Source organism: Thamnophis sirtalis, unplaced genomic scaffold, assembly GCF_051295495.1.
Source record: "Thamnophis sirtalis isolate CommonGarterSnake01/CBP01778 unplaced genomic scaffold, rThaSir2_p1.2 scaffold_2, whole genome shotgun sequence".
NCBI classification, from domain to species: domain Eukaryota; kingdom Metazoa; phylum Chordata; class Lepidosauria; order Squamata; family Natricidae; genus Thamnophis; species Thamnophis sirtalis.
In genome coordinates, this window is record NW_028261382.1 from 14,737,798 (window position 1) to 14,764,239 (window position 26,442).

Here is a 26,442-nt window from a genome sequence, read left to right on the forward strand (position 1 = left end):
GGGGAGGGGAGGGCAAAGGAGGGAAGAGGAGGGCAAAGGAGGAGAGGGCAAAGAAGGGGAGTGGAGGGCAAGAGAGGAAAGGCAAGGGGATAGGAGAGGGGAGGGCAAAGAAGGGGAGGGGAGGTCAAGGGAAGGAAGGGAGGGGGAAGGGGAGGGCAAGAAATGGAAGGGAAAACTCAATGGTTATAGCTTCCCTTCCTTGCACCCATGCCTAGGAAAGGAGGGCAAAATAAAGATGAAATAACGTAGAGTCCGCCCAGATCAAGAGCCTGGATCCCAGCTATGGTGACATCTTTGCAGGAAAAGCCCTGATGTTAAACAGGCCAGTGCCAGATCTTTTGAGCTCATTAGCCTGCCTGTTTCCTATCTTCTGGTGAGAACTGTCACTCTCTGAAATGGCTGAAGCAATGGCACATATTCCCTGATACGCTTGTAAGTGTAGGAAGGTCAAAAGGACAGTTCCTCTTAACAGCATGAGAGATGCTTGCATCCTTTTTCCTATGTGATCGGCCTTTTTTAAACATTCAGGCGTAGAAGTGGGGCTTGCAAAATAATGTACCAACAAACCAAGCTCTTGTGGAAAAAAGCTTTCTGGGTTTTTCAGTTTCCTTCTTGTGCTGTAAATTTTAGGACTGACCCTTTGAGAAAAAAACACTTTCTCCCCCTTTTTTGTGAGCTACAGAGGTGGGTGATACATGAGAAGCATCTTGAAAGTTTGTTGCGTAAACTTTTTCTCCGTTTACCTCCACCGGAACTTTACTTAAGAGTTGTTACCTAAATATTCTGAGGATCCTGAAGAGGAAACTCAAATGCTTTGGGCACCTAATGAGAAGGAAAGACTCCCTGGGGAAGAGCCTTATGCTGGGAAAGATGGAGGGCAAAAGAAGAAGGGGAAGGCAGAGAATGTGGTGGCTGGATGGAATCACGGAAGCAGTTGGCGTGAGCTTAAATGGACTCCAGAGGATGGTAGAGGACAGGAGGGCCTGGAGGAATGTGGTCCATGGAATCGCGATGGGTTGGACATGACTTCGCAACTAACAGCAATAACCTAAATATTTGTTTTGGAAAAATCTCACCCAGGATATTGGCATCATTGTGCCTTGTAATAATGAAGCCAGTTAGTCAGTTAGCTTTTATTCCTGGCTTGTGATTGTGGCTTATTAAGAAACCAGCCAGAGTTCAATGAAAAGAGAGGTAGAGCTTTAGAGAGCACCCATTGGGGGGTGGAGGTATCATCCACACATAAAGCGGGGCAAATCCCAAGATCTATATACATCCAGGTAGTCCTTGACTTACAACCATTCAAAGTTACTTTAAAAAGTGACTTATGACCAGATTTTATACATGACCATTGCATGGTAACATGATCAAAATTTGGATGCTTGAGCCAAGGTGGCGCAGTGGTTAGAGTGCAGTACTGCAGGCTACTTCTGCTGACTGCTGGCTACAGTTCAAATCTCACCAGGCTCAAGGTTGACTCAGCTTTCTATCCTTTGGAGGTGGGTAAAATGAAGGACCCAGATTATTGGGAGACAATATGCTGACTCTATAAACCGCTTAGAGAGGGCTGTGAAGCACTGTAAAGTGGTATATAAGTCTAAGTGCTATTGCTATTTCCCTGGGATTCTCCAACATCTTGAGATGCCCTTGAGATTGAATTCATGGTAGACCACATTGCAGTTCATATCTCCATAGTACCTGATTCGATTTGCAATCTCTGATTATATGACACCCATGTGCTATTGCTGTTGCTTGAAAACTGGAATGTATTTATGACAGTTGCGCATGTGATCGCCATTTGTGACCTTTCCAGGTAGCTTCTGCCAGGCAAAGTCAACGGGGGGGAAGCCAGATTTGCTTAATGGCAACATGATTCACTTAATAACTGAAGTCGTTCACTTAACGACTGTGGTCCTAAAGATCGTAAAATGGGGCAAAACTCACTTAACAACTGCCTTGCTTAACAGTGCAAACTTTGGGCTCAATTGGGGTCATGAATTGAAGGTCAACAGTAGAGTAGCTCCCTCTACATTAAACCATCCATCAGACATTAGGTATACTTATTGGCAGTGGAATTCTAGACTCAGTGAGTCTATCAAAATGTAGACAGTTGGCTCCCCTGCGTTTGGGTCCCTTTCTGGTTTTACCAAATTGAGAGCGGATAAAAAGTGCTCCTCCACATGTCACTCTACTGTTCAGTTGCCCCAAAATGAGGAACCAATGTAGCAAAGCTAAAACGAGATTCAAGACAGAATATCAGGATGATTGACCATCCAGTAGCTTCACTGAGCATTGCAGTGGAGTCAGCTATAAGCAAGTCGGGCAGCTGCATAGTTGGGCTGTAGATGGATGGATGGATGGATGGATGGATGGATGGATGGATGGATGGATGGATGGATGGATGGATGGACGGACACACGGACAGATGGACAGACTGAAAGTCATAGACAGACAGACAGAGATGAGAGAGTAGATAGATAGATAGATAGATAGATAGATAGATAGATAGATAGATAGATAGATAGATAGATAGATGATAGACAGACAGACAGACAGACAGACAGACAGACAGACAGACAGAGATTTTTACCCAGCATTGCTTGGAAAATCTCCTTTTTAAGGCATGTTTTTTTTCTGTTTTGCCCTTGCCTTTATATGAAGCAACCTTATCCAAAAGGGGGAAAAAAAATATTTTCTTCCAGATTACATAATGCGGTCATCTGTTTTGGTAATGTCCAGAGCTTTCGAGCCCTTCTCCTCCCATCCAAGGCAACTGTCCATATTGATAAGTCAGCATTTGTTCTTTGAGGTCAATCCCACATTTCCTTCCCTGCATTTAAGGAGAAAACTAACTGCCACTTTGAAGCGGAGCAGAACAAGAGTTTCATTTCATGCAATGGAACAGATTTGATGGCAGGGAACAGGATTTAAGGGATTCTCAAGCATGGTTCGGTTTTTCCAAACAGGTTTTGCATCTAGCAGCAATAATATCAAAACACTAGGCCTATGAAACAGTGCTATATTTCCTGCTCAACAGATGCTTAGATTTATCCCTTTCTGTGGTTCATCGGAATGGAGCTTTGATTTACTAAGGCAAAGGTTCCCCCTGTGTGCTAGTCATTACTGACTCTAGGGGGCAGTGCTCATCTCTGTTTCAAAGCCGAAGAGCCAGCACTGTCCGAAGACATCTCCGTGGTCATGTGGCCAGCATGACTAAATGCCAAAGGGACACGGAACGCTGTAACCTTCCCACCAAAAGTAGTTCCTATTTTTCTACTTGCATTTTTACATGCTTTCGAACAGCTAGGTTGGCAGAAGCTGGGAGAAGAAACGGGAGCTCACTCCGTTACGTAGCACTAGGGATTTGAACCACCGAACTGGCAACCTTTTTGATCGACAAGCTCAGCGTTTTAGTCACTGAGCCACCGCATTAAATAAATTTAATATTTAACCACAAAGTAGTATTGCTAGGCCTAATGTCAAGCGCAAGAAATCAGGAAGGAGTCCAGGCAGTTCAAATGAATAGATAGATTTAACCTGAGCTTAAAGCTCTCTACAAGAATCTGACCTACTAACGGTCAAAGAAAATTGCTGGCAGATAATAAGAGTCAACTCTTAATTCCAGATGAGCTACACTCACATCTATTGTGTGTACAATGGAACTCGAGACTGCTGATGCCTTTGGACCCTCTGTCTGGGGCTCAGCCTGGTCATTTCCTACATCCAGTCACTAGTTACAAAATTAAGCAGTCGGGATGGCAAAGCCTCCCTCTTGCGCACAGCCAACACTCTAGAGAGTGTCAGAACCATTGGTAGAACCAAATGTCCATCAAAGACAAGACCTCCCCTCAAATCATGCTGCAATAATCTTGCCTGAGTATCTCCAATGATCTACTGAACATGCCTGAGTTACCTCTCAATGCATTCTTGTTATATGGGGGAAAGTATGTAAGGTAATTACAGTCTGCTTCATTCAAAATAAAATACACACATATTATGTACTTCCTTAGCTACCATTTCCACACATAAAGAGCCAGAACAACAGATTTTGCCATCCAGATAACGAAATATAAACTAAGATAGTCTGAAAACCCATGATTACTGGGATTGAACCAGCCTAGGTTAACACATTGTACATCTCAAAGAACCTTTAGAGTGGATGTTCCATCAGGAAACCAAATAAGATGGGAGAAAAAACATGTGCTAAGAACAGATGCACTACACTGAAAAATTCACAATGGTCTGGAAAAAAACCCCCATGTATTCATAGAACATGGAATAACAGAAGTGCAAAGGATTTGGAGGTCATCTAGTCCAGCCTCCTGCTCAAGGACACCACCACAATCAAACGGGGGTCCAGTCTATTTTTTGAAAACCTCTCACTAAAGAATTAAAAATATCAGCTGCCCTAATACTCCCGTTTCCTCCAGAATAGCTTCCTCTATTGTATGAAGGATCCTATCAGAGAAAAGATGATTGTGGATGTGAGGAAGATTAAACAATGATTGAAAACTTTGTCAAGCTATTCTAGTTACCATCATGTCATCTTTCCGGTATTATGCCCCAAGGACTAAGATGCTTTTCTGGACTTTATGACATCATCCCTTCCTTAGAGTTTCTGGTACATCCTTCTGTCCTATGATCCATTTCAACCAAGGCCAGCTACTCTGTCATTTTTTATTTTTCTCTGAGGCTAAGGATTGTGGTTGGAGTTGCTTAATATGTGTACCTTGTGGACCCATTTCCAGAAGAAGGGGCACAAACCACAGGAAGGCAGGTTTTCCAAAAGTACCCCTTTCCCTAGATGGACTTTAAGTGTTCAGCTTCTGAGCATTACCGATGCATCTTGGGATGATCCATATCCCTCCCCTGCAAAACAGCTCCTTCTTAGCTCTACTAAGAGGCCATTCCTTGCAAGCAGAGGGAAGAACAATGCTCTTCGTTGTTCGGAGGGTCCTTTTCATCCCTAATGGCTGTTTTCCCCTAAAGCAGGCAACCTTGAACACTCAAAGAGCCACAAAGGTCCTAACTGGAAGCTCCCAGTTCAGTTCTAGAGCCGTTCCCCCACCATAGAGTCTCCTCCTAGCGCAGTGGCTTTTTTCCTCTGCTGACCAGAAATTAGGTTTCCCCACCATAGAGTCTCCTTCTAGTGTGGTGTTTTTCTTCCTTTTACCAACCAGAGACAGGGAGCTGCAGTAGAGGGATGAAAGAGCCACATGCAGCTCCAGAGCTGCTGGTTCCCAACCCCTGCCCTAAAGCTTATGTTGCCCTTTCTTTGTTGGCTGAAAGCAGGGGTGAAATCCAGCAGGTTCTGGAGAACAGGTAGCAGAAATTTTGAGTGGCTCAGAGAACCAGCAAATGCCACCTCTGCCTGGCCCCAGAGTGGGTGGGAATGGAGATTTTGCAGTATCCTTCCCTTGCCACACCCACCAAGCCACACCACGCCCACCAAGCCACGCCCACAGAACTGGTAGTAAAAATTGAATTTCACCACTGTCTGAAAGTATCAATTGTGCCATGCAGAAGGCGTCAAGGGCCACCAATGGAAGGAAAGAAAATAGCCGAGATCAATATGGGAAGCGAGTTAAGGAAGAAGCTTTTTTTCCCCCCACATCTATAAATTGACTTTTGCTTACCTTTTTGAAAAAAATAAATAAATTTAACTCCTTTACCCCAAATCATCACTGTTGTGTCCTTAGTTGGATCACCGTGTGCCTTTTCTGGTGCAGAGCAGTTCCCAGAAGAAAGAAGGCAAGAGAGAAATCTTTTCCTTGCTCAACAAACAAACTAATCTGAAATGGCCAGATTTGTTCATTCAAAGATGCTTTAAACCTTTGCATCCTACACTATCTCAATATAACAGCTGCCCTCTTTCTTATACAGTGTTCTGTTTCTTTAGGACCGGGTATGTATTTTTACAAGCAGATCAGATCTCACATATCCATCATGCCAAACACCTGCAAATAGAAATGGGTGAAGTATATTTTTGTTTCCCAGCAGAACTGATAAGAACATATAAACACCGGAGGCATGGCTGAGTGTGTGTGAATGCATGTGTTTGTTTATTTCTTTGTGGAATCCTTTGTGCTCTCCGAGCTTGTTCATTTGTTTGAAGGCATTTCATTACCCAACAAGGTTACATCATCAGTGCTAGTGATTAGTGCTAGCACTGATATTACCTAATGGTGCTCCTGAGCCATTTTTCAGAGAGCCTCCAAATTACCAGCCAGCCTAAAACACTGCAGCTCCCAATTCTAGGTTTAAAGATGCAGGATCAAAAGGAATCATGATCATTGGTAGGGGGTTCTGCAAATCTAGATCTGCTCTTCAATTCCAAGTTATCCATGGGAGAAATCGAGATTGTCGGGATTAAAGACTGTAACCCACCCGAATAGTATGAATGTTGTGCTTTTAATGATGTACTGTCTTATGTGTTAATTGTTTGTTTCCCTCCCTTTTCGAGTTGTAAGCCGCCCTGAGTCCCCCCAGGGAAAAGGGTGGCATATAAATAAATTACTCAATACTCAATACTCAATACTCAATTGTTTCAACCCGAAACTCACAACAAGGTCGAAACCTTGAATCAAAGCAATCAAGTCAGATTTCAACTGCAAGCAGAATGCTTCTGTCTCTTCCACTGCTTCTTAATCATCTCACCAGCGGATGATCAAAGTTTACACATGATATGTATATCTCTCTACCTCTATCTATTTAATACTATGTATATCATCTATATCTACATATCTATCTATATCTATTTCACACTATATATGTAGAATAGAAGAATAAGAAGAGAAGAGAATAACAGAGTTGGAAGGGACATTGGAGGTCTTCTAATCCAACCTCTCAGCCTATACCAGTGATGGCTAACTTTTTCTGGACCGAGTGCCCAAATCACAAATGCACCCACATCCCAAAATGAAATGTGTGTGCAGCCCCTGTGCATGCACACATAGACCCCTGCATGGCCACGTGCCCCCCAATTGCCCCACACCCCATGCATGCATGCCTACCTCCTGCATGCCCCCCCTGGTGCATGAGCAGCAGAGACCCGACAACCAGCTGGCCAGCAGGAGGTGCACATGCATGCGCAACAGAGTTGAACTGGGGCGACGGCTCGCATGCCCACAGAGAGGGTGCTGCATGCCACTTGTGTATAGGCTAGTGGCCATCACCAGCCTATACCATTTCAGACAAATGTACATGTACATGTACATGTATCTGTATCAAATCTTATTCTTTTGAGGGTTATCTCAAATATGTCAAGCACATTTCTGCAGTTTTCTAATGCGGTTAATGCAGTGTAATCTGCTTGTTGGTTATTAAAGTTCTCTCTCTTCCACACTGAGCAACAGGAAATTGCGGTCGCTGGTCCTGCAGCAAACTTTCCATTTGCCTTGGCATTCCTAATGTCATACCAGAAAAGATCAGTTTAAAAGGAATATTTGAAGGAGAAGGGGGGTTGGGGAAAGACTGGCCCACACAGTCATTTCCACCAGCCTCTTTCACGCACCAAACCTCAAGACGTGTCTCCAATCTGATTCATTCTAACTCAACCACCTGACAAGCAAGGAAGGGTAGCTGCCTCCTCCTTTTTGTCTTGCAAGCCAACAAGCCAGCTACCCAATGAAAATCCTCACAGTACTTACCTGCTAGAAGCCGTTGTTTGTTAAAAGAGAGCAATTGCTAAGACCTAACATAAAACCACAGATCAAAGTTTATTCATCTGGAACTTTCTGGCAGGCAGCTGGTCTTTCTGTTCAAAGCAAACGCTCAGAGATTAGTCACCCAAATATCTATAACAGATCAAGAGGCATGCTGAGTGAGCCTACAACGCCTTTTAATTCTCTAATCTTCTAATAAAAAGGGAGGTGTTTCAAGATAATACACATTTGATTATCCGAGGGCTAGTTAGACAACCGATGTATTACCACAGCAGATGATAACAACTAGGGGATATGGAATTATTCCCCCAAAGCCGAGAAGACCTTTGGTGGGGAAACCCCTAGTTGCAGAGAAGATCTGACACACAAAAACACATCCCGGAAAAAGGTAAATATATTCTATATTGTAACCAAATAACCCCATGTGAATATATCTGTTAAGCCATCAAGAAACAATCACAACCTAAGGAAGGAACTTATACCTATCTAATCTAGGTAAAGTTAAAGGTTCCCCTCACACATACATGCTAGTCGTTTCCGACTCTAGGGGACGGTGCTCATCTCTGTTTCAAAGCCCAAGAGCCAGCCCTGTCCGAAGACAACTCCGTGGTCATGTGGCTGGCATGACTCAATGCTGAAGGTGCACAGAATGTTGTTACCTTCCCCCCAAAGATGGTTCCTATTTTTCTACCTACATTTTTACGTGCTTTCAAACTGCTAGGTTGGCAGAAGCTAGGGGAAGTAACGGGAGCTCACTCCGTTACGTGGCACTAGGGATTGGAACCGCTGCACTGCCAACCTTTCTGATCAACAAGCTCAGCGACTGAGCCACTGAGCCACCGCATCCCTACTTAATCTAATGTACATGAATGCAATGGTTTGGAGACTGATCAAATCCTCAGTTTGACACCCAAGGCAGGCTGGAATTTAGCGAGTAGCAAAAAATCACACCTCTAGTCCACCCCACTTCAATCCCTTAATCTGCAGTAGGGGGAAAGATTTCATAATATCCATCTCCTAAGATTGTCATTTATATCCCAACAAGGGTAAGACATGGAAAGCATTTGAAAGGTTATACAGAAAGCTGTCTTGTTTTACTTTTACAATCTCCTCCAAGAACCAGGGAATAGTCTGGTTTATTATTAATAGAATTTAAATTACACAGTATGCTTAACTATGGCTTCCATAAACATGTAACAACGATTGGCTGTGTTCATACAATATCATCACTCTTTAACAACCCCATAATCTCTTGCGGGGTCGAATCTGGGCAACTGAATGGAACTTACTGGCCGGATGCCCTTCCTGACGCCAATGCTGAGATTTGTTCAGCAGATATATTCCCATTGTGCTCAGAGAGAGAAATATCTGCCTCTACCTAGGATTGAACTTATAACTTCCTGATTATGAGGAGAGAGCTCTACCTCTAGGCCACTCCTGTATTCATACAAAATGATGAATCTGAACCAAAGCAACCATGGTTTTGCATGATGTGGGAAGACCAGGTTTCCCCTAGGAACAAAAAGACGGAGGATCAAATGTGCCCTCTACCATTAAATTAAACCGGTGATGTCCCCCTCCTCTCTTTACTCTTTGCCCACCCAAAGTTCTTGTGAATCGTGATTTACATGAAAGAATAAATACCATTTTCAAAAAAACCTGACGTCTGTTCTTCATGCACTAGCCTTATATTCAAGACTAAGAAAGCAAAATGTCATTCAATTGCCTAATTAGCAATAGCAATAGCAGTTAGACTTATATACCGCTTCATAGGGCTTTCAGCCCCCTCTAAGCGGTTTACAGAGTCAGCATATCGCCCCCACAGTCTGGGTCCTCATTTCACCCACCTCGGAAGGATGGAAGGCTGAGTCAACCTTGAGCCGGTGAGATTAGAACCGCTGAACTGCAGTTCACAGTCAGCTGAAGTGGCCTGCAGTACTGCACCCTAAACACTGCGCCACACTCGGCTCAAGAGATTAGCTTTCAAGAGAAGCCGGAATTTCTGTGCACCATTTTTGAAATGTTCCTTCAGCCTTCCTTCCTTCCTGAAGGCTTGCAATGTTGATTGGGAATGACAGCAATGTTGATAGGAGGAGAAGAAGATGGGGATGTTGGTTAGGAATCAATAATCCATACAGGGGATGTCAAGTTGAATTTTAAAAAAAACCTGCTATACTGCGGCTTCATAAATTCTCAATAGCACAATATTTGCATATTAGTCATAAAGCAAAACCAAAGAGAAGAACCAACAGCTGCTTCTTCAGCCAGCAGCAAAGCTAATGGGCGGCCTCTCGTCCTTTCTGCAAGCCTCCCCTCCTCCCCACCCTCCAGTAATTTTCTGACACACAACACGTAATCCAATTTATGGAAACCATTGCCACGAGATGCGATTAGTGTGGTTGGGTTTTTTTTCTAAAAATTACCTTCGTTAAAAATACACGAAAGATTGGACGTGACTAATAACCACAACCTGTAGAGACGAAGAACACACACACACAAAAAGAAAGAAAGAAAGAAAAAGCTTCTCTGTATGCAGACACTGCATTTGAGAGCATTATTAGTCAGGGTCAAAAGCAAGAGCAGGCCCAGGATGATGGGTCCTAAAATCCAGCGTAGATGGAAGGCACCACCCTCGACTCCCAAACAGCTCACTTTTTAAAGCAATGTGGGCTTTTGAGCTGAGAGATTAGCCGAGCAATAATATGCATCAGTGGTGGGTTTCAAAAATTGTTCGAACCTACTCTGTGGGTGTGGCCTCCTTTGTGGGAGTGGCTTGCCACCCATGTGACCGGATATGAAATTATGAATTAGTACTTAGGTTAGTCCAAGTAGCTATTCAGAAACTCTGCGATTGAAGCATGCAAGTCTTAAAGCTGTCAAGTTACAAGATCCTTGCACCCCTAACCCTTTAGAAAAAAAATCCCAAGGGTGTTCAAACTTGACAGCTTTAAGACTTGTGGACTTCAACTCCCAGAATTCCTCCTCCAGTCACGTTGGCTCAGGAACTCTGGCATTGAAGCATGCAAGTCTTAAAGCTGTCAAGTTACAAGATCCTTGCACCCCTAACCCTTTAGCAGTGGTGGGTTTCAAAAAATTTTGGAACCTCTTCTGTAGGAGTGGCCTGCTTTCCGGGTCCACTGGTGGAACCTCTTCTAACTGGTTCGGTAGAGTTGACGAACCGGTTCTACCGAATAGGTGCGAACTGGTAGGAACCCACCTCTGATATGCATCCTCTAAGAAAATAATAAATTACAGAACTACGGTAACTTATTTCTTGATAAGCTAGAAAAAAGAGTGGGATAGATAGCATCACCATCAGATAGATTTGTAACTGGCTGACAAACCATATCAACGAGTAGTCCGTAATGGTACTACGTCTACGTGGAGGGACGTAAGCACTGGGGTAACACAAGGTTCCGTCTTAGGCTCAGAACTCTTCAATAACTTCATAAATTATGTAGATAAGGGACTAGAAGGGAGTCCTACCAAATTTGCAGATGATACAAAGCTGGCAGGAATAGCTAACCCCCTAGATATCGGCTCAAGATCCAGATGGATTATGATAAACCTGAACACTGGGCCCTATCTAACACAATAAAATTCAACGTAGAGAAAAGTAAAGTCTTACACTTAGGCAAGAAAAAACAAAAGTACACATATAGACTGGGTGAAACCAGGCTTAATAGCAGTGACTGTGAGAGGGATCTTGGAGTCTTAGTGGGCAACCAGCTAAATATGAGCCAGCAGTGTGCAGCGGCAGCCAAAAAAGCCAATGCAATCCTAAATTGCATTAACAGAGGCATTCAATCAAGATCACCGCTCTATAAAGCCTTAGTAAGACTTCCTTCCCTTCACTGGTGGTCTTCAGAGGGGCTTCCTCAGAGGATGCAATTTTCAGTGTGATGGATCGCCAATGAATGTTTTGCTTCTGGAAAAAAGCACGCTCATACTAGGACTTAATTTCAGGCATTGGACCCTAAAGTGTAATCCATAAAAATCACACGGGACAGAATTCAAGATAATATAAGAAGCAATGGGTTGATGCATTAACAGAAATTGCATTAACAGAGGGATACACTCAAGATCAAGTGAGGTACTAATACCACTCTAAAAAGCCCTAGTAAGACCACACCTAGAGTACTGCATCCGGTTTGATCACTACACTATAAAAATATGTTGAGACTCTAGAAAAACTGCAGAGAAGAGCAACCAGGATGATTAGGGGACTAAGAGACTTAAACATATGAAGGTTGCAGGATCTGAGCCTGGCTACTCTAGCGAAGAGAAGGACCAGGGGAGGCATGAGAGCAGTCTTCCAATATTTGAGGGGCTGCCACAGAGAGGAAAGAGTCAAACTATTTTCCAAAGCACGGCAAGGCCAGAGAAGGAATAATGGATGGAAACTGACCAAGGAGAGATTCAACCTAGAAATAAGGAGAAATTTTCTGACAGTGGGAACAATCAACCCATGGAACAGAAGTTGCCTTCGGAAGTTGTGGGAGCTTCATCACTGGAGGCTTTTAGAAATAGATGGGACTGCCATTTGTCAGAAATGGTATAGAGTCTCCTGCTTGAGCGGGGGGGGGGGGGGGGGTTGGACTAGATGATCTGCAAGGTCCCTTCCAACTCTGTTAGTCTCTAATCAGATCCAGGAGGGGAAAATCTTGCTCTGCTTCTTCACATTATTACAAAATCTTAGTTCCTTAAACCTTACACTTTAATTATGATCAATGCCTCTCCAGTCCCCCCGCCAAAGCTAGGTCAATTACCTCCCGAACTGAAAATCAAAAGGCTAAGCAACATATCGAACTGACGGCTGCCACTGATCTAGAAAATGTTTGCCTCGCTTTCAAAGGAGTTCAGCTCTCTCAGATTGCTCTCACGTCTTATTGTGATGCAATGAGCCAAAAGAAGAGCACATTGGGGTCATTTGGACACAAATGTCTTCATTCTCAAAACATACGAGAACCGAACAGAGTTCTTAATGTGACTGGGGAAGCATCTGACGTGCTTCAAGAAGAGTGGGTGGACAGGGAAAACTTCTCATCCAACATCAATGTAAAGAAGATCAAAGCCACCTGCTGCTGAAGCTAAAAAGACCAGAGTAGAAGACCAACTGGGAGCTCTGCTGTAAGTATTTATTTAAAGCATTTTCCATTCTGCCCTTTGGTTTGATATTTCAAAGTCTACATATAATTAGTCACAAAACACAACCAACTGCCTCTAATAGCAAAGTATCAAGGAGACTTTGAACAGCAAGAAGCTTTACAATTGCAGGAGGGAGGCCATCCCATCAGCTACTTCTCTGAAGACTCTTGCAATAAAATAATGCACATCAATTTGTCCATAAAAGACAATCACAAAGCCCTAAGCACCTCATAAAACAAGTCGCAAGCCCTAAGCACGTCATCGTGTGAAAATCTATATGTAAGTTTCCAGTGAGCGAGCGGTGTGCAGCGGCAGCCAAAAATGCCAATGCAAACCTAAATTGTATTAATAGGGGGATACAATCAAGATCAAGTGAGGTACTAATACCACTCTGTAAAGCCCTAGTAAGACCACGCCTACAGTACTGCATCCAGTTTTGGTCACCTCACTATAAAAAATATGTTGAGACTCTAGAAAAAGTGCAGAGAAGAGCAACCAGGATGATTAGGGGACTGGAGGCTAAAAATACGATGAATGGTTGCGGGAACTGTGTATGGCTAGTGTAGTGAAGAGAAGGACCAGGGGAGACATGATAGAAGTCTTCCAATATTTGAGGGGCTGCCACAGAGAGGAAGGGGTCAAGCTAGTCTCCAAAGCACCCAAAGGCCAGACAAGGAATAATGGATGGAAACTGAACAAGGAGAAATTCAACCTAGAAATAAGGAGGTACTTTCTGACAGTGAGAACAATCAACCAATGGAACAATCAGCCTTTGAAAGTTGTGGGAGCTTCATCACTGGAGGCTTTCAAGAAGAGACTGGACTGCCATTTGTCAGAAATGGTGTAGGGTCTCCTGCTTGAGTTGGACTAGATGATCTATAAGGTCCCTTCCAACTCTGTTACTCTGTTAAACAAGTCACAAGCCCTAAACACCTCATCATGTGAAAACCTAAATGTAAGTTTCCAGTGGGCCTCACTACTGGCTATGCTCTATATATTCCACACTACTATCTCCATACAGCCCTTGGCCAGCCCAGAAGAAGAGTTGGCTTCCTTCAAGGGGAGCATGGAACCAATAGCAGAAGACACAAAACTCTCACCGAGAACAACCAGTTAAATAGAAGACCAACTTTTCCATCCATCAGAAACAGGCCTGAGCACTAAGGCCCATTTCCTGCCCCCATCTCTCCCCGCAATGAAGGCTTCTTCCTGCTGCCATCCAACTGATACCATCCTTATTTCAGATGCCTAAAACAACACTGCTAAGTCCATCACCTTCCAAATCCACAACTGTAGGAACTGTTATCCTTCAAAAGGCCCAGAGGGACAACTAGAATGTAACTGTGGCCAGTGCTCAAAGATCCTTGCTGTTAGGTGACCCAAATCCAAACAAATAGACTCATGTGAATCGTGCTGCACCAGATCCAGTCAAGTCACTCAGAGGCACCTCAAACTGCAAGATGGAGAGTAAATAAATGTAATAATAAGAACAACAACAACCCAGACTTAACAATTGTCAATAAGAAAGACAAAAAAGTCTGGATAGTGGATGTTGCAGTACCTGGAGATAGCAGAATAGAAGACAAAGCACTGGCGAGGATAACACAATACAAAGACCTGCAAATGGAAACAGAACGACTGTGGCAAAGGCAAGCAAGGGTGGTACCAATAGTAAGAGGCGCCTTGGGTGCAGTCCCAAAATAACTGGAGCACCACTTGAACACCATCGGCATTGACAAATTCTCCATCAGTCAATTGCAAAACCAGCTGTACTCGGAATAGCTTCCATTCTGTGACATATCTGTAACACCATCAAAACATCCACATTTGTTTATCCCAGGTCCTTGGAAAGAACTCAATAGTTAGACAAAAATGCCAAACCCAGTTCTGAACATCTGGCTGACTATGTGACAAACCATAATAATAACAACAACAACAACTTGCATGGATGCTTAGGAATTCTATTCAAGATGCTTGAAATCTTTCAAGCCAATGTGGGATAACTTTCCCAAATGGTAAAGGTTTATTCATTCATTCATTCATCCAATTTAAAGATTGTCTCATTCACAGAGCAGATTGGAAGAGTCATTCATTCATTCATTGATGTTTAATTCAGTTCTCAAAGTTGCCAAGTCAGAGAGAGGGTCACCAGAGAATTTTCTCAAGTAGTGATGGCACCCATCCTCAAGTAGAAAGACAGTCCTTCCTGCAAACCAATTGCACAAACCCCCCAAATCATGAATTAATCAGCTTAAACTATCTTTCGACCATCAAGCTACTGAAACTCCAGGCGCGCAAAGAGATGCTTCAGAAAGCAATAATTTCAGAAAATAAAACCAACATAGAATTTTTAAAAAGGAAGAGCTGCTTCCTCGTGATTAAAGACCAAAATAAACAAATAAAAATAAACAGGAGGAAATTAGTTCTGCGAGGGGTCATGTGCATTTTTGTTCCTCAATCAATGGCTGAAGCTCAGTGGTGGAAGATGGGGGGGGGAGGGGGGAAACCTTACCGTTTCTTCAGAAGTAATGTTCTCAGTTAGATCTGTCAGAAAGTCCATTTCTTCTTCAATTTTCATTTCCAGAGAGTCTGCAGAAAAAAAAAGAGAGAAAGAGAAAAGTTCATCTTTCTTTTAATAATTGCTCCAATGCATCAGTGTTAAAACAGCATAGATGGTGTCCCTTCCATTTCTGCCACAGCTTTCCTTTTAGATCATTCTATAACTTCCCAATTCTTCCCCTCCCACCCCACCCCACCCCCAACCTTTCCCGGATAATGCTGATCCAGGGGTGTAATCCAGCAGGTTCTGACAGATTCTGGAGAACCTGTAGTGGAAATTTTGAGTAGTTCGGAGAACCGGCTGGCCCCAGAGTAGAGTGGGAAAGGAGATTTTGCAGTATTCTTCCTCTGCCACGCCCACCAAGCCACCTCCGTAGAACCAGTAGTAAAAAAATTTGAATTTCACCACTGTGCTGATCCCTGCATATTGCCTTTTATGCAGTGGTGGGATTCAAATAATTTAACAACCGGTTCTCTGCCCTAATGATTTCTTCCAACAACCAGTTTGCCAAACTGTTCAGAAAATTAACAACCGTTTCTCTAAAAGTGGTGCGAGCTGCCTGAATCCCACCACTGCTTTTACATCACCTGTTGCATTGCTGTCCCAAGCTGGGGAGTTTGGTTCATTTGATGTCCTTCTGAAACAGCTCTGCTTTTCTCAACCAAAGAGGGCAACACCAAGAAGTGACAGAAAGAGACGGACAGACAGACAGACAGACAGACACCAGCCACTGCAATCTGGAATTTGGAAGGCAGGGGAGGAAAGGATTGGTTTGAGTGGCTTCCCTCATCACCACCCTTAAACCTGGTGTTTTGGTTGCGCCCTAAGGAATATATATTTCAGGTGATTTGAAAACTTCAATTGCTTTTTTTTTTCAATAGCCAAAGCTTTCTGGTTCCATAAAATGGATCACCTCTTTGTAGGAAGGGAGGTCTCTAATCTATTGTATTGGGGGGAAAAAGAGGAAACACTGATTTGTTTTCTGATTTTCAGTGAGAATTAGGTTTGTTTAACAGGGAAACAGAAATAAATCAGATTTCTTGGAAAGCTGACTATCATAACTTCTTTAAAGACCAAAGGGATCCTAAGAAGGGGAAATTAAGCCACAAGAAAAGCCACAGATGATGCTTGCAGATAATAAATCCATGGTATCAGACAACAGTCAAAGGCACTCTGTGGAACTGAATGCTCCACAAGAGATTTCTGCTCACAGAAAGCAACCAGCTTCCTTCCTTAGTCTTTTTTTCCTGATATGTTAATTTTCTCTGTGTTAAGAAGAATATTGATAACAACATTAAAAATGCTTTGCTGTTTCATTCTGATCTGGCTAACTAACAAACCCTGAGATACTGGCATTTCTGCTGCACGTAGGCACAATTTTTAAGATGCCAATCATAGGCAAAGAGCTGGCTGCAGAAAAGGTAGAGAGGAAATAATTTCCTTGCAAACCTCTGAAAAACCAAAGTGAAGAACATGCTCTGTGAGACTCTCAACTCATGTCAGCTTCAACCCGTACAAGAAGCCAATCGCAGCCATGTAGCTTCTTCTGGTGTAAGGAATGAGTATTACGTATCTAAGAAAACTGGTGCCAACGACACTGGTCTACAAGGATCAATGATCACATCCACACAAAACGGGTCAAGACTCTTCCAAAGTGGCATCTTCCAGATGTGTCGGGAATGCAACACATGCAGAATATTCTATCCAGCATCGTCTTGCTGGGCATTCGGGAAACAGCAGCTCCAACACATCTGGAGGGCACCAAGTTGGGTGGAGTTGGACAAACCTGGAATCAACAACATCAGGCCAGATGATCCTCAGGCCTAGCAGATGTCATGTGTTTACAGCATCATTTCTAAGGAAACCAAACTGCAGACATCTTTTTGGAGATGAAGAGTTTTTCTAGTTTCCATTTATCGTGTTATACTTCAGCAAACAGTAACTTCGCTAGTGATTTGGTAACATTGGTTTGCTTAATATCTGTGAGCTGCTGCATCATCTTCTGCAAAGCACTTAAAAAAAGCTCTCATTAACTCCCTAAGATTTAGAAAACATTAAACAACTAGCAAAGAGGGGTAGATTTGGGGCCTAATAAGCAAAACCAGAGGGCCGCAGTGGCTCAGTGGCTAAGATGCTGAGCTTGTCTATTAGAAAGGTGGGCAATGCGGCGGTTCGAATCCCTAGTGCCGCGTAACGAGAGAGCTCCCGTTACTTGTCCCTAGCAGTTCAAAACTATGTAAAAAATGCAAGTAGAAAAATAGAGACCACCTTTGGTGGGAAGGTAACAGTGTTCCTTGCACCTTTGGCATTTAGTCATGCCGGCCACATGACCATGGAGATGTCTTTGGACAGTGCTGGGCTCTTTGGTTTTGAAATGGAGATGAGCACCGCCCCCTAGAGTCGCACATATATGCGAAGGGAACCTTTACCTTTAGCAAAACCAACTTAAATTTTGAACAAACATTTAGGAGTTTGGAACATACAGGCACTTCAATTCAGTCTTCTCTCATGTAGGGAAAGGGGGAGATTTGCAAGGGAAGCTATTTCAGATGATCCAGAGCAACATTTTTGGCAGCTCTCACAATGGCATCAACAACAACAATGGTTTGGGGGGGGGGAGAGAGAGAACGAGAAAGGATTTGAGAATCGGGGTGCGGGGGGAGAAGGAAGGTGTTTGTAAGCCTGTGTGTTTGTTTTGGTGCAAGAGTGGCTACGTCTCCTCAAAGTCACAGGGGAGAACAGCATGCCTTGGCAAGAAAGAACAAGCTTAGCTTGAGCTCAGAACAAACAACGCATGCTTGGCACGAGAGAGAGAGAGAAAGAGAGAGAGAGACGGACCGCAAGCGAACAAAAAAGGGGTGGGTTGGATTTGATATCCCAGAGGGAGAGAAGGGGAGACGACATACTGGGCAATTCAAGGCAGCGGCTCACTTCTTTACCATTTCACACCCGTCTTTCTCGCCGAGTCACCTACAGAATCTCTCTCGGTGAACGGACAGACACACAGTTTAGAACTATTTTCCTCGCTCCCCCCTTGAGGTCTCCGCATACACACACCTTTCTCAGTTGGCTCCTGATGCTCCCCACAGGTTCTCTGGCTCCTTGAGGCCATTTCTACTACCTCGATACATGTGGACAGAAACACTTGTGTTTGCTGTGTTCCGGGGCACGGCGGAGACTCCCGTTTAATCCTGTTTCTCCAGTTGCTCTGGAGCTTTCCTGAACGACGCAGCCTCAGCATCGTGGCTGGCAGCAGGTGCAAAGCAGGAAGTGCGCCTTAATTACAGGTGCCCAATTCCCAGCCCCTCCCCCCCTGCACCTTCAGTTTTCAGCCTTCCCCACATATTCAACGCAAAGCAGTTTTGAAGCCAAAGCAGCTTCCAGCAAACACAACCCACAGTCCCACTACATGTCTCTTTTCAAGGCCCTCTCACTCTACAGCAAGATTTTTTCAACAGGCCTTTCTTTTCTTTTCTTTTTTCTTTCTCTCTCTCTCTCTCTCTCTCTCTCTCTCTCTCTCTCTCGTATAAAGTAAAAGGCAAAGGTTCCCTTTGTACGTATGTGCTGATCGTTCCTGACTCTAGGGAGTGGTACTCATCTCCGTTTCAAAGCTGAAGAGCCAGCTACTTGCATTTTTACGTGTTTTCAAACTGCTAGGTTGGCAGAAGCTGGGACAAGTAATGGGAGCTCACTCCGTTACAGGGCGCCAGGGATTCGAACTGCCAAACTGCCAATCTTTCTAATCAACAAGCTCAGCATCTTAGCCACTGCGTCCCATATGTATGTATGCATGCATGCGTGTGTGTGTGAATGTACGTAGGTGTACACACACACAAACACAAACACACACACACATATATATATATATTATATATATATTTATATATGTCTATATCTATATCTATATCTATATCTATATCTATTCTATATCTATCTATCTATCTATCTATACATACATACATACATACATACATACATACATACATACATACATACATACATACATACATACATACATAACATTCCTTAGTGCTTAAACATTGTGTTGTCTGGGTATTTAATTAAAAGATTCCATTCTTACTCTCCACCACTTTTTTCCAACCACGGGTAAAATAAGTTCCATGTTTGATAATATTCTGTGTCTTCTGGTGACATCTAAAATGTTTAGGCTGCATTTTTAAAAACAAAGGGTTTTTATAATCATCCGGGAGCCAAGCAACAAACTCAGAAGACCAACCTCTGCCTACAAAGCATGTTTTTTTTTAAAATTTAAGTTGGCCGTTCATCTGTTGTGCAACTGAGGTTTGCTCCTTCTTTCTGGAGGCTGCCCCGTTGAATAAACAGCCAGAGTTTAAAGGGGGTGAGGGAATAAATTTAGGAGGCTGCCACTGAAGTCCAAAAGGAGGGATCAACCGCACGGCTTCACCAGGATCGCATGACAGCCCCACTCCCCAATACGAGATCAAAATATCAAGCCACCGTAGGCCACAAAAATAAAATGGAGCTCGCTGGACGCCAAATGCTGTCACGCAGGGCCTGCGAGCAGCTGTTATGTTTTTTTTCCCAGGCTGAAGGGTGCTCCTTTCAGTTTTGTTCTTGTGAAAAAAAAATATTCTTGTACACTCCCTGCCTCCACTAGTCCCCAAGCGGCAAATGTCCCAGTTTGTCCTACTATTTGCAGTTCGTCCTGCGATGACGGGGCAAGCCATGAGGGGAGACGGGAAGGCAGAATCCTTCATGTTGCATTTTAAAAAAAAATGAAAGCGTGCGCCCAACGTTGGTTCAATCTGTCATGTTCGTTCAGTTTCAACTTACGGGGAAATTTGCTGGTACTAATTTGCAGCAGATCAAACTTAACTGGGGGAGGAAGAGAGGCCTCCACACCTGCGACTCCTCAGGGCAAGCCACATAATAGCAGCAGGGAGAGAGATCAGCTGTTTTCTTCTTCTTCTTTTTAAACAGCTGTCTGAACAGGTGGAGCCACGAAAGCTTGCATTAAACTATCATTAAGCCTTGCCAACAATTATGCCTCTAGGTTTTACAGCTCAGATGGAAGGGTGGGAGGGAAGGAAAGGCCTTTCCTTCATTCTCTCACCACCTTCCTGGCTCTCACCTTTAAAAAAAGAGAGAGAGAGAGAAAAAAGCAAAGAAAACAATATGCTCTAACAACTCCTGTTACAGAAGAGGCAAAATGGTTTTAAGAAGGAGTCCAACCGGTCTGCCTTGATCCTTCAGGTCCTCGCTTGTCAACGTTGCTCTCTCGCTAATCAAACTCCTCCGTCCTGGCCTTTTGTTTTCTCAAGTCGGAAATAAAGGCTTGAAGCCCAGCAAATATACACACACACACGCACACATATATACAAACATATGAAGAGTGGGTACCCTAATTGGCAAAGATTTTGCAAAAGCAGAAACGGGGCCAAGTTAAAAAAAAATTAAGTTAGCTTTCCTGTGACCTCAAACTACCATTTGGACCGGAGCCATCGGAGAAAGCCGCTTTTAGAGCTTGAGCAGCTGAGAGGCAAAAGTTTAACCCGTTGCTCTGTGGTCTTCTCTGAGCATGTCAAGCCAGTGTGAAGCATGGAAACCTCGCAAGACCTAAGGCACCTGTTCTGGAAGGAAGGCTGCTCTCATACAACACCTCCTTAGTCTGTCTCCTTCTTAACAGATGCTTTGTAGGGCAGATGACGAGACCTTGATGACAATTTAGAAGGGAAAGAGTCCAAAGGAAAAAAAAAGGAGTCAGGTTGGAAAGCAGGTGTGCGCTTCAAGCAACTGACAGCCTGACGTTTAGTTGTGCAAAAGGGGAGAGAGACGTTGAGGCAACCAGGCTACAGACTTTCCAAACCAAGAAATAGGGAGCAATTGCTTGCTTTTCTCCTCTCCACCTTCTTTCTAGCTTTGTTAGTTACATCCTTTCAGCAAACAGAGCCCCCTCCCCAACTATCCTCACTTGTCATCTCCCCACCTGCCCCTTCTGCTGGCCTAGAGAAGAAAACTGAATCACACCCTTTTTCTCATTTTCATTTTCTTACCTGCAACAGGTGAAGAGCCGGTTAGTTCCAACGTTGCAGGGTTCGTTTTGCTACCAGGCTGTAAAGGCAACTCCTCTTTCACTCCATTAAGGAGAGAACCAGGGTCTGAGCTGGCTTCCACCGAGCAGGGGACTTCCACGGGATTTCCAGTGAGAGATTCCAGAGGGACATGCGCTTCTGCCGGCAATATCACTTGACCGGGCGTTGGGTCAGCATTATCCAATAGAGGATCAGGTTCCTGAGCAGATTCTTTCGTTGCAACTTTGTCCAACTGCTCGGTTGCGGGAAGAGGGCAGAGAGGCAAAGGAAGGGATTCCGGTTCCTCTTGGCTAGTCCTCCTCCTGTTCCCTTCTTCCGACTCTCCTGGCTTCGTAACGTCCATTTCACAAGCCAACGAAGGCGTTTCGGGACCAGAATCACAGTCACAAAGGGGCTCTTCAGCAATTGGCTGAAGTGATATTCGGGAAGGGGTGTTTTCCACTTCCCCCTCCTCTCCATGCTGTGAAAGGCCAGTTTCCATGGCCAGTTCAAGAGCCGCCAGAGGAGCTTCCATCTCATCCAAAGTGCTGCCAGCTGGAGAGGAGGCTGCCAATCCAGCTGGACCAAGTTCAAGTCTTGCGTTCAGCATGATCTCAGGGGAAGGAGTCTCCCTGTCGCATAGAGAAGGCTCTGGAGGAACATCTCTGGCCACCTCTACCTTTACTTGCTCCTCATGTTCCAGACTGGAGGCTTTCTCCTTTAAGCCGGGCTCAGCATTGCTCCCATCCACCGGCTGCTCTTCACCCAGATCACAAGGAGGCGATTGCACAAGGGCTCCTGGAGGGAAACTCTCCTCTGTCTTGCCAAGCAGTTCCTTCTCGCCTTCAGGCAGCTGTGAAGAGCTGTGCTCCTTGCCTTCCTCCCAGCCAACCACCAGAGCAAGAGACGGGGCTGCCAGATCACCCTGCTCTGGGCTTCCCTGTTCAGCCACTCCAGTCAGCTGCTCCGCTGCTTCTGCTGCCTCTGCTGTTATTGCTGCTCCTACTTCCTGGTTTTGTTTGGAGCTTTGATTCAGAGCAGCAGAGGGTGTGCCCATGAAATGCTCCTGACTACATTGGGTGCCCTCACCAGACAAAGACAGGGCAAGGCTCTCCAACGGCGAAGGAGCTTCCTGGCCAACAGAGGCTGCTCTAACATTGTCCTTCTGCGTAACCATCAACTGAGCTTCCTGAATAGCTTTCTCCACCAGCAAGGCTGATGTCAGAGCTATGCGTTTTTGGAGGCTTTCGCCAGATTGATCCAGTTCCTCTATGCTTCCTATCCTCTCTGCTGGCCCACAAAGAGGCTTCTCAAGATCAGAGGGCGGCATAAGAGAGTTGAGGGCATCTGGAGGCGATGCAGGGCCATCAACTGGATCTGTGTGCGTCTGCAGTCCAGAGGAACTGAACTCTTGGTCTTTGCCAAAGTCCAGTTTCTCATCCAGGTGTGCAACAAGAAACTCCTGACCAACCATGGTAGGATCGGCATTTCCTTCAGTCTCTAATGGTGTCAGGTCAACTACTTTTTCCTCACTCTGCTCTGTAGCTGTGGTCTCTGGGATATCAGTTGCACTACAGGCAGCCTGGGACTGCACACTTGTTGGGCTCGTCCTGGGGTTTCCAACGTTGCCATCTAGAGGACCACTCAGCCCTTTGTTGCTCAAATCCAAAGCACTGTTTTCAGTAACCTTCTCTGCATCTTGATCATTCACTTCCATCACAGAATGATGCTCCAGAGAAAAGCCAGAGATGTCTTCAAGGTTTTTGGACAATGGTTCTATTCCAGGGTTTGGAGCAATGTTCTCCTTCTCCTTTTTCTCTGGCTCCTCTGACTGTTTTGCGGTAGTGTTTTTTGGTCCACTGTTGATACGATTTTCTGCCCCAGTCTCTTTGTCCCTTCCATTGTCAACAGAACTAACATCTGTAGTAGCAACCACATCTACAAGACCATCTGGCACTAACATTGGCTCATTCTCGTCTTTACAGGCAACTGTAGGGTCACCAAGGAAGAAGGCAGCAGGATTGATTTGTGATGCAACAAATAATGGCACCACTTCCATAGCCGTTGTCCCGGAGGGCTCCACATCAATGTCCCCCTTTTCCATATATGGTTGGGACGTCACATTAACATCTATGCCCCCTGTGCAGCTCTTGCATTCTCCTTGTCCCATATTTACATTAGTGTCCTCGCAGGAGGCTGGGGGTGTATTTTCAGTTATTCCTGATTCACCCAGCTGCACTTCCTGGAAGAGATTATTTTCTTCACGTAAGCTCCCTTGTTCCAAAGTATGACCAGAAGAGCTCATTCCAGCTTCCTTGTTGGCACTTCCAAAGGAGGGGAGGCCAGCAGCATCACAGAAGGTCCTCTTGCTATCATGTCCTTCCAACGCTGTCTCAACAGAGTCTCCAACAGAGGATAAACACTCCCCTTCTTCTTTGTGTGGCAATGTTTCGCCCTCACAGGAAGTCCTTTGGTTCTGCATTTCCTCTTGTGATGCGCCTAAAAGCTCTTCTGGTTGCTGGGAGGTGCCTTCCTCCCCAAGGCAAACAGGGGGCGAGATCTCTAGAGGATCAGAAGACACTGGTTCAGTGGCTTCAACCATCAATACATCCAACCCATGTTCTGCAGCAGCTTCAACATCTTCAGGCACAGCACCCAAATCACAGTCCTCACAGGTCTTCCCTGGACAATGGTCTTCATTCACATTCTAGAAGAAGAGAACATTTTTATTATTATTTTTAAAAAGCGGGGAGCAGTTACAATATACTTTTTTTCTTTTGAAAATCCAAATTTAAGGAGCAATTAAGATGCAATATCTGGTTTGGTTTGTAACTTAACTAAGTAGATTAAGTTACTTTCTTCTCCACCATTGTTGACTGGAGAGTCAATCTCAGTGGGAGGAAAAGACCACAGTACAGGTAGTTCTCAACTTACGACCACGATGGAGCCCAAAATGTCTGTTGTTAAAGAAGGCATTTGTTAACAGCAATAGCACTTAGACTTATATACCACTTCACAGCCCTCTCTAAGCAGTTTACAGAGTCAGCCTCTTGCCCACAACAATCTGGGTGCTCATTTTACCGACCACGGAAGGATGGAAGGCTGAGTCAACCTTGAGCCTGATGAGATTCGAACTGCCAAATTACAGGCAGCGGCAGGCAGCAGAAGTAGCCTGCAGTACCGCATTCTAACCACTGTGCCACCGAGACTCATGCTTAAGTGAGTTTTGCCCCATTTCACGACCTTTCGTAAAAAAAATGGTTAAGTGGATCACTTCAGCTGGTTAAGTTAGTAACCCAGTTATAAAGTGAATCTGGCTTCCCTCCCTTGACTTTGCCCGTCAGAGGGTCGCGCAAGGCGATCCCATGACCTTGGGACACAGCAATGGTCGTAAGTATGAACCAGCTACCAAGCATCTGAATGTTGATCACGGGGATGCTGCAAAGGTTGTCACTGTGAAAAATGATCATAAGTCACCTCGTGCTGTTGTAACTTTGAACAGTCGCTAAAAGAAGTGTTGTAAGTCGAGGACTACCTGTATAGATACACCCACCCATGTTCCCTGCTGCTTTTGAGCCTGAGACGGCCACAGAGGAGAAGGGAGGCGGAGTTGCTTTGCAAACCGCCTCCTCCTATTCTCTAACAGGAAGTCTTTTTTCCACTTTGGCCTGAATCACAACAACCCTTTCTTCTGTTCCACTTCCAAGCAAGTTTTGTTGCTTTCAGCTTCTGGCACTCTCCTTACCTGAATTCTTTAGATAGGTAGATTCCACTAATAATTGACTAGACTAGACCAGCCTTACCTGACCAGGTATTCTCCCAGTGGGTTGGGACAGCATCTCCCATGCTGGCAGGGAATTCTTAGAATTGCAAACTGCCTATCTATCTCTGGAAGGTATCAGGATGGCAAATAGTGACTCTGGGTTACTCACCCCAAAATTAGATGAGTATGGCTGGTTTTGTTCCCCCTAGCTTCTTTTTCCTTTCCTTTTTCTCACAATCTTTCCTCCCTCCCTCTCTTTCTCTATCTCTCCCTCACTCTCATCTCATTTCTCTCCCTTTCCTCTCCTATCCTCTCTCCTCTCCTTTTTATCTCCTTTTTCTGTCTCCTCGCTCTTCCCCTTCCTCTCTCCTCTCTCTCACCTCTACTTTTTCTCTCTCCTTTACTTTTTATCTCTCCACTCTCTCTCATCTCCCTTTCCTCTCTCTCCTTTCCTTTTTCTCTCTCTTCTCCTTTCTCTCTCCTCTCATTTTCCTCTCTCTCTCCTCTCCTTTTTATCACCCCACTCTCTCCCTTCTCCTTTCTCTCTCCTCTACTTTTTCTCTCTCCTCTCCTCTCTCTCTATCCACCCTCTCTCCTCTCCTTTCTTTATCTCCCCTCTCCTCCTTCCCTCTCTCTCTCTCTCCCCTCCCCTTTCTCCCCACACTAATCCAGGAGGGACCAATATTTATTTTTCTTATCAGGAATCTGATCTCTTGCATGCATTTTGAAATAAGGCCCAAGGTCGGATGGCATCAGCCTGAAGATACCGTGCCTTTATAACACCATTGGGTATCAATTTTGCTGGGCATGAGTAAAGACCTCCTATGTACATATTCGGGCGGGGGGGGGACCAAAAAACTAAGTACTGATCCATCCAAACGCCCTCAGTTCCAACTGAGCCTCAAATAAAGAAAGCTGCTGGAAACTTCAGCCCAACCAGAAGGAAACGCTTTGGCTGGGAGCCCTCAGCAGATGCAGCAGACACAAACACTTGTGCTGGAACGCAAAGTGACTGGGGGAAGGGAGAAAGGGAAGGAAAGAGAGAAAATGGGAGGGGGAGGAAGAGAGAATATTAAGATTTTACTGCCATCCTCTCAATGAAGTCATCCTGCTTCCCTAGGCTGAAAAAGACAAATCCTTCTTCTCCAGGAAGTGAAGCGTCTTTCAGCTAACCCTGACTGAACTAAAACTGAAATCATTAAAGGCTCCCTGGCCCAGATTCAAATTAGATTAGATGTGAAACAAACCAGGTCT

At 44.6% G+C, this 26,442-nt stretch overlaps 1 protein-coding gene across 6 annotated transcripts in view; it reads right to left on the bottom strand.

Moving 5' to 3' along the window:
- AKAP13 (A-kinase anchoring protein 13) overlaps nucleotides 1-26,442 on the bottom strand; it is a 290,352-nt gene that overhangs the window by 126,981 nt on the left and 136,929 nt on the right. For all 6 annotated transcript variants that reach the window (XM_087704310.1, XM_087704313.1, XM_087704311.1 and 3 more), the window contains exons 8-9: nucleotides 21,408-24,132; nucleotides 15,325-15,401 (exon numbers count right to left, since the gene is read on the bottom strand). In XM_087704310.1, coding sequence (XP_087560436.1) covers nucleotides 15,325-15,401; nucleotides 21,408-24,132 — 2,802 coding nt within the window. The remainder of the gene's footprint in view (nucleotides 1-15,324; nucleotides 15,402-21,407; nucleotides 24,133-26,442) is intronic.